The sequence below is a fragment of the Berghia stephanieae genome, chromosome 9 (genome assembly GCF_034508935.2).
Source record: "Berghia stephanieae isolate SIO BIC M18660-M18661 chromosome 9, UCSD_Bste_1.3, whole genome shotgun sequence".
NCBI lineage: Eukaryota > Metazoa > Mollusca > Gastropoda > Nudibranchia > Aeolidiidae > Berghia > Berghia stephanieae.
Window position 1 is genome coordinate 34,975,645 of NC_088368.1, and position 8,933 is coordinate 34,984,577.

Genomic DNA, 8,933 nt, shown 5'->3' on the forward strand with positions numbered 1-8,933 from the left:
CCTTGTCTGCAGAATGTGCTTTTCTAATGATTCGTGGCGAGTCGTGTGGCCAAAATAGTTTAGTTTCAATTTCTTTACAGTTTGAAGAAGAATTGGTGATTTTATTCCGATCCTTCTCAGGACTTCTTTGTTTGTTTGTTTTTCAGTCCATGATATTCTGAGTATTTTTCTGTAGCATGTCATTTCAAAAGCTGTGATCTTTGTGCTCTCTGCTTTGCTGATAGTCCATGCTTCGCATCCATATGTTGCAGTTGGGAAAACAACACTTTTGAGGATTTTTATTTTTGTTTGAATGCACTGCCCTTTCCAGATATTATTCATCTTTTCTAGCTTTGATCTTGCCATTGCTAGTCTCCTCCTGATCTCTGGGGCCGATTTCCCGTTGTACTCAATCCTGGCTCCAAGATATTCAAAATTCTTTACTCTTTCTATTTCTTCTCCATTGATTTTTATGATGGCATCTGTTTTGCATTTGTCAGTATTCATGATTTTGGTCTTCTTTATATTCAGCTTAAGGCCTTTGGTCTCGCTATGTTCCTTTACAGATGTTATTAGATTCTCTAGTCCCCCGGTGTTGTGGACAATAGTGCAGTGTCGTCTGCGTACCTCAGATCTTTTATGGGTAGACCTTGCATTTTAGGTTCGTTGTAATTACTTCTCCTGACATCGTTTTCCACATCTCGCATTATACCTTCAGTGTAAATGCTGAACAAATGGGGTGATAGAATACATCCCTGTCTTACTCCTTTTGTAACTTTGAACCATTCTGTTGTTCCGCTTTCTAGTTGTACCGCTGATTGTTGGTTCTCATAGAGGGATCTTATCAGGTTTCTAATTCTAGGATCAAAGTTCATCTCCAGGAGAGTTTCCCATAGTTTCTCATGATTAACACAATCAAAAGCTTTCGAATAGTCTATAAAACAAGTGTGGAGGCCAGAATTTACTTCTCGATGCTTCTGAATAATTTGACGCAAATTGAATATGTGGTCTCTTGTCCCTCTGTTTTTTCTAAAACCTGCCTGGGTGTTACTGACTTCTTCTTCCAGTTTACGTTCAATCCTGTTCATGATAATTTTTAGAAGGATTTTGCTTGCATGACTGATGAGTGATATTGTTCGGTAGTTGGAGCATAGTTGTAAGTCTCCTTTCTTAGGCAATGGTATAAAAATTGCTCTCCTCCAATCTGAGGGCCAAATTTCTTTCTCCCAAATTTTCGTACAAAGTCTTAGATATACTTCAACTCCTTCATCTTCGCTTGCTTTTATCATCTCAGCTTGAATGTTGTCACAACCTGGACTTTTCCCATCTTTAAGTGATTTAATTGCCCATTCTATTTCAGATTTTAGAGGTGGTAAGCTAGATTCTTCGTTTTCATTTTGCATGTTGTTTTGCAAAGGTTGGATTTCGTTTATTTGGTCTTCTGTGTACATATCTGGTCTGGTGTCTCGGAGTTATAGCGCTATATAAGTTTTCAGCATTATTATTATTATTATATCTTCACAATATCTTTTCCACCTATTTGCTATGTCTTCTGCTTCTGTGAGGGGTTTACCTTGCTCATCTTTTATCACCCCTATTCGTGATTGAAAACTTTTTGTGATGGTTTTTATTTCATCATACATTTCCCTGGTCTTGTTTTCTCTCTGAAGGTCTTCTATTTTTCTGCATTTTCTCATGAGATATTCTTTCTTATCCGTTCTGCACAGCTTTTTCACTTCCTTAGCTATCTCTTTGTATACATTGCTATGAGTCGTCTTTGCGTCTTTCCTCTCTTTGATTTTGTTTAGTGTATTTTCACTCATCCATGGTTGTTTTTTGCCCCGTTTTTTAGGAAGGTGTTTTTCAGCGGATTCCAAGTATATTTTCCTTGTCTCATTTGCGATCTCATCCGGTTCCTTTTCCTCGATATCTTGAAGTAGCAGTTGGAAACGATTCTTTACTTCAATCGCAAATTCTTCATTGATACTGTCAACTTCGTATCTAATAGGTCTTGTAACTTTTTTCTTCATTTTAAGCTTCAGTTTCAGTTTTGATATCAAAAGTTCGTGGTCTGTGTCACAGTCTGCTTTTGGTTTGGTCGTGACGTCTTGAATTATGGTGTTCCATCTTTTTTCAATCATGATGTAATCAATTTGGTTTTTTGTTCTTCCATCTGGCGATGTCCACGTAAATAGTCTTCTTGGATGTTTTTTGAACATGGTGTTTTTTATTGCAAGTTGATTTGCCAGTGCAAAATCTATGAGTGTCTCGCCTCTTTCGTTTCTTTCCCCTAGTCCAGATATTCCAATGATTCCATCTTCTTCACTGTTCTTTTTTCGTCCTACCTTGGCATTAAAGTCACCAGCGATTATTAATATGTCCTGTTTATCTTTGTTGTCCACTTCCTTTTGTAGGGCATCATAGAAATTCTCTATTGCTTCTTCAGTTGCAGCAGTTGTTGGTGCGTAAACTTGAATAAACGTGATGTTTTTAGCTTGACCTTGGAGTCTAATGCTAACAATGCGATCACTCACTGGTTTGTATCCAATGAGGCTGTTGACTGTTGTTTTTGCGAGATAGATTGCCACACCGCTTTGTCCAGATTTTTCCCTTCCTGAGTAAATTATCCTTCCTCCGCAGCTGGTTGTGAAATGTCCACTTCCAGCCCATCTGTGTTCCGACAGTCCCAGAATGTCTATTTTGTTTTCTTCTGCTTCATTGATGATGGTGTTGAGTTTACCGGCTGCCATACTTCTTATGTTCCAAGTTCCTATGAGGTAGTTCCGCTTTAACCATGTATTCCGGTTCTTTCCCAGGTCTGTACAGTCAGGCGTTATGCCTTCATCAACTAGGCTGGTACTCCCGCCGGCGTCAGGTTCTTCCCCAATACGCTTTGGAGACCAATCTAACTTGGGGGTCTCATTACCAGGTCTCATATCGTTATTTGTTTTGCTTTTCTTCATTCGGGTTTCCGTGGCAGGTTTACTCACAGTAGTTTGCCATTGCTTTCTGTGAGAGAGCAGTGTCCTTACAGGACGTGTGTCCCAGCCATTGTATCCATAGGATATCCTCTGCCTAGCACATTGAAGAAGAGACCAGTTCTGAAGCTCCTTCAGCTGCTCTCCATCCTCATCCATCGCCTGCCTGGCGCGACTTCACGTAACCCTGTTCGGGGGGCATTGCGGGTACTCGGTCTTGCCCAAGGACCTCCCGCAGGCTAGTGGAGGGAAGGAGACGCCTTACTCCTCCTATTGACAGATCTCAATCTGCCCCACTACCCACTTTTCTGAAATAAGAACCAATATTCTTTTTTTCAAGCTGATTTCAGCAATGTGACTTTCAAATTCCTCAGAACTATATTTTTTTACTTTTAGATTTTAGCTATTAAGCCTACTCAAAAATCTGTTGCCTGTTACACTTTTTGCATAACAATAGCGTAATACATGGCGAGTAGAGTCTTTGTTTGGGCCGGGCGGTTAGACAGCCTGTGATTGGTCGAAGACTTCGGACGCTCTACTCACAATTCTACACGAATAAAGACGGTGGCGGTAGATCAAAGACGGTAGCATTTTTATTTTCCAACCATTTTTCTTGGTACTACATTATACAAAGTAATAATTTCGCACCAGAAACAATAACACGGAAGTTCCTACCTCTCTATTACAATAAAATTGATACCACAAATGACAAAATCGGCCCACAAATGAGGGAGTTATCATTATTCATAATACTTTTTAAAGTTACTATAATTGTCATCAAAGTCATTTTTTATCATCAAAGTCGTAATTTTTGTCTGACTTTAACCAAACAAAGTGCAATATCAACGATTTACACCCGCGAATAATGATAAAAAAAGGATCAAATCGCACTTTCTACAATATATTTTATTGTTTTCGTAAAATGATAAATATCAAAGCACAATTATTCCAAACCGTTTCCATCTTTTAACGTGAAAGTGAAAGGCAGGCTCTCCATCTTCGCTCTGAATTGTTGTCACGAGAGAACGGGAAAGAAAATTTGATCACTTGATCCTTCGTATGACTTGACGAGTGCGATCGCTAAATTGGTACTCTCTCTCTCTCTCTCTCTCTCTCTCTCTCTCTCTCTCTCTCTCTCTCTCTCTCTCTTATATATTTTGCTCATTTTCCAATGTTTAGAGCGGGAAATATTTTAGGACAAATTTTAAGAAATCGATTGTTTTCAAAATAATGAGAGGAACCACTAACTTGTATTGATTCAATGCAAGTATCCTACTCCCACCTCATTGTCATACTCTCTGTGTGGGGTTCCTGACCTCCCAGAGTGTCTTCTATCCTCCTATAAGTTTTCCAGTCTTTGTCTTGGAATGAGATTACTTTGTTTTGTCCTGATACCCTGTCGGAGAGGAAACTGTCAAATGTACAGTTAGTTTTGTGGAGATAATTTTTTCCCCCTTGTAAATCATCTCTCTGTCAAGCACTGTATTGTTTACAAATTATATATTATGATTTGTAAACATTTGAGTGTATTCCTCTTAGTGGGGACCCGTGCTTGTGTCTGGATGAGACTTTTAGGTGATCTCAAACTAAGTACTTTGATCGTGTGCTCTTGGAATATACATATGTTCCCTATTTGAACCAATTACCCTTTGTCTTTCCTTTTCTTGAGTACTTTAATTGTAATTCTAGAACTTTCTACTGTTCGATTCTCTTCCTTTTTTCTGGCGCTGAAATGACCATAATGTGTTGCAAGCGCAGTAGAACTTTGAATAACAACAACAAATCATTGTCATACTCTGGAAGGTTGATAACAACCCACGTGCTAAACATTAAGGCCCTGACTATACTCCTTTTTTATCATTGGTTGAGTGTATTTCGCAACTCGGAAAACTAAGGGTGTTTTGAAATGCACGGGTCATAGTACGGATTGAATTCAGTGTTTTTCTGTAGAAACCTGCAAATGATTTATATTTAGCGCGCGTAAGACTGCATTAAATAAGTCAATTAAAAAATTAACATTATAAAAAAAGGAAAATAATTGAAGCCCCCAATATGGAGATACGCTTGTATCATAGAGATGTCAGATTGTTTTATTGTTGCCATTTTGTTTTTGGTTACAAAAATCCTTCAATGCTAATTTGCGGTTTCATGTCGGAAAGTAAGCATAATGATTATTTCATTTTTACGCTAATTCAATAGCACATCGTTGACACACTAATGTAACCATCTAGGGGGAAGGGGGGGGGGGGGTACAAGTAAAATAATTAATTAAAACAACTGGCATATTATATTTGAGTAACTTCCGACTGGTATATTCCCCTTGCAACATATCGATATTTCACAAGTCTAGGGAGAAAAATTGTCCAATGAAAAGTTCTGTAGGTATTTACTCCGGTACACATCAATCTCATCAGCATCTATTAATTTACAGGAAGCCATCACTTCCCTGTTATTGCTCAACAATTTTTTTCGAAATAATTCGAGGAACCTGGTGCTTTTTTCGAGTATTGCAGTTTTTTCAAGATGGGTTTTAAAACGTGTGGACCCAATGAGGTCATGGTGGTGTCAGGTAATTTTATTTAGTGATTCTCATCAGTTTTGAGTTTGTACTCCAGACCGTCTAGTTCCGAGTTCCAGCCTTGACCCAGCCCTTTTTTTATGCTTGGATTTTTTTTTCTTGGCATGGCAAAGCTGTAACCATCATAGAATGGTGCCACATACTTTGTTTTCCTAAAAATTAATTACCAATCCAATAACATTCCCCCATGCTAATGAAAGCTTAATCTCGGCTAGAACCGCAGATCGAAATATATCCCCATTTCATCACCAACAGTGCAGTGACTGTGACTGACTTTAATTTTTGCACCTTCCACTTCCACTTCCACACTTCCACTTAAAAATTCCACCAATTCCATTTTATTACTGCTGCCGGTCTCATAAATTTTTGTTGTTGCTGTTTTTTTGGCTGTCTGGACCTTTTTACCTGAATTAGCCCTATGTGTTCTTATTTTAAAGACTAATCTACATTGATTGAGTGAGCATTGATTTTTATTTATTGATGAAATGATGTGAGACCGTCCAATCCAACCCTGTGCACTGTTGCCTGTAGTAGACGAGACGAGACTTCAATTTCAACTTTTGTGGTGTAGGGTGTGTGGGAATGTGTCAGGCGTCGTGCACTTATGTGCAGGTCTGATAACCTATGGACATTATTATGATAACGTAATGGGCTCATAGTTCATGGAAATCTCAAAAAATGACGCAAAATAGTATCCATTTACAACAATGATAAACTAGGCCCATTATAATTGTGTTTGGATGTCAGACCTGCATAGATATCATATGTAGGCTACACATCAGTGTTAGGTTATGACTTCTATATCTACCACAATATTTCCAACATTTACGATGTAAATAAAGAAGAAAGAGAGGTGATTCAATTCAATTATATAAATTAGTTCTCATTCTATAACGTAAAATTAAAATACATTGGGTTTTTTTTTTTTATTACTCTCAATTACATTTGTGCATGGAGATATAGTCAAAATATTTATTTCAATACTTCAATTCGGAAGAATACATTTACTGCCAGATCATGGAATAGTTTAAACTTTCACTTTCAAACTAAAAAAATTCTCAAGATATTAAAAATGAATTTAAAAAATATCTTGACAGCGAACTTTTTTCATTAAAATGAATATCTGACTGCGCATTTTTAATATATATCAATAATAAAAAGAATGGATGTTATTTGAGTTGTTTGGGGTTTTTTTTTATTTTGATTTTCTTCCATATACTTGCATGTTTCTCCCTTTTTAATATTAATTAATATTTGGAAGTGTCAATTGCCAAGGAGTAAGTCCTTGTTAGTTGACGGTTTATCAATTACCAAGGAGTCAAATTGGAACTCTTCAGGTACAAGCGGTGATTTCAATCAAGCCTCGATTAGCGCCCATACAAATCTCATCACTTTATTCCAATCATTCATTCATTGTCAATCGTTGTTGAAATGTTTGAGTCTACAGTCGTCGTAATTTGTTTTTAATATTTATGTTTTCTGACAAATTCCAAGATGAGTTAAAATCATATAAAAACAAAATTTACTTGTGTTTTCTAATCCAAATTTCAGATTCAGTGGGGGGGGGGGGGAACAGAGGACTAAGTATAAATAATGGCGATCGATTTTTTAAAAGTAGAATTTCCTAAGTTTTTAAGCACATCGTCATAAGGAACAATTCACATGAAATTTATTAACTGGCACGGTATGTGACTAAAAGAGGAAATGAGTGAGAGTGAAAAGAGAAAATGGGAGAGAAAGAAAGAAAAGAGAAAATGAGAGTATTGTATTATTAAAATTAATAACAATGAGAGAGAGAGAGAGAGAGAGAGAGAGAGAGAGAATTGAAGAGTATTAAAATTAACATCCCTTCTTGGCAATGACATCACTTCGTGACACTAACGTTAATAGTACATGCGTAGTTGAAGAACTTACACGGTCTTTGGCAATTGACAATACCTTAATATTTTTATCTCCAAGAATGCAGGCCTGATTTCCGACTATATGATTCAGTACGATTTTGCTCGATAAATTCTGTTAAGTGCTGACATTAAAAATAATTTTTAAAAATTAAAAGTAAAAATAAAATTCGTAACCACAACTACCACAACCACTGCTGCATCATCATCCCTACCACCAGTATTACTACAACCACCTGCACATCATCATCCCTACCACCACCACTAATACAACCACCTGCTCATCATCATGCCCACCACAACTTCTACTACAACCATAACCATCTGCACATCATCATCCCTACCACAACTATCACAACCACCTACACATCATCATCCCTACCACCACCACTAATACAACCACCATATGCTCGGATTCAACTTTCAACTTTTGAAATTCCTCAGAGTGGTGTCAAAAATTGCTGCGAGACACATTTTGAATTGCATCTCAGTGAATTGTAATGAAATCCAAATTTATAGCTTGTAGTCACAGGGATGGGTCATGATCTACGCGCTGAAAAATTCCTCTTTTGTGACCAGTCAATCTCACCCCTGACTTTTTGTTTGTTTCTTCTCTCTTTCAATGTTCTCCACTTGCTCTTTGATGTTAGTTTCACTTTTTGTGTTGTCACAGTTGTCATGGACAAATCTGCCCGTCCCACTTTTAGACTTTTTCAAGCTGGTTAATGGCTTTCTTTGTTTGGGTTTCCCATTCACTGTAACTTGTTATCCAAGAGTCAGATATCAAAATAATTCCCAATGCACTCAGATTAAGATCGTAGACTCTTTCTCACCATCAGAATAGAGAAGGACCCAGAAGCATCGCTGAACTGTAGACTAGTTTGTAAGGCTCATCCAAACATGATAGGGGAAGATTTTGATCTACTCTTTCTTCTGGTGTTTTTGTCAATGAACATTGTCTTTTTATTAATAGTATAATAATATTATTTTAGTGTTTTGTTTTGTTTCTATTTTGTCTGTCTTCCTTCTTCTTCTTTTTTTTTTCCTTGTAAATTTAACACCCCCCGATTTACCATCTTGATATGGGTACTAATTTTGAACATTTATTTGTCCAGGATGTGGATCGGATCCCAGGTTCATAATTGGAGGTCGCTGCTTTGTGTGGCCAATATTCCAGCAACTTCAAAGGTAAGATATTCTGTTTTCATTCCCATTCATTGTACGACCACACGGTTTGAATTGAAATGTCAGGGAATATGAAAAGCTATTTTAATTTAAATGATGAATGTCTTTTTTTTTAAAATATCCAAAACGCATGAACTTTGAAATTCTTCTAACTGAAAAATAATGTTTACAAAGGGTTTTTTTTTTTGGGGGGGGGGGGGGGGGGGAAATGTTTGTCATTTTAAAGGAATATCTATAGAAACCTTTTGTCTCAAATGACTGATTTTTCATAATTTGCCATATCACCAGATATTATCATTCTAGGAGATCCTAAAA

At 37.1% G+C, this 8,933-nt stretch overlaps 2 protein-coding genes across 5 annotated transcripts in view; one reads left to right on the forward strand and one right to left on the reverse strand.

Annotated features, from left to right (window-relative positions):
- Nucleotides 1-560: 560 nt before the first annotated feature.
- On the reverse strand, nt 561-3,116 carry LOC144979208 (uncharacterized). Its single transcript, XM_078925817.1, has 2 exons — nt 1,553-3,116; nt 561-1,306 (listed from the first exon to the last, which is right to left on the reverse strand). Exons 1-2 carry the CDS (start codon nt 3,114-3,116, stop codon nt 561-563), a joined length of 2,310 nt encoding a protein of 769 aa, XP_078781943.1.
- A 2,181-nt stretch (nt 3,117-5,297) lies between these two features.
- LOC144980116 (flotillin-1-like) overlaps nt 5,298-8,933 on the forward strand; it is a 31,115-nt gene continuing 27,479 nt past the window's right edge. For 2 of the 4 annotated variants that reach the window (XM_078927659.1, XM_078927657.1), the window contains exons 1-2: nt 5,350-5,526; nt 8,549-8,621. In XM_078927659.1, the coding sequence (XP_078783785.1) occupies nt 5,481-5,526; nt 8,549-8,621 (119 nt within the window). In that variant the 5' untranslated portion in view covers nt 5,350-5,480. Of the gene's footprint in view, nt 5,527-8,548; nt 8,622-8,933 lie in introns of all 4 variants that reach the window. The other 2 variants (XM_078927656.1, XM_078927660.1) reach the window with 2 other exon arrangements.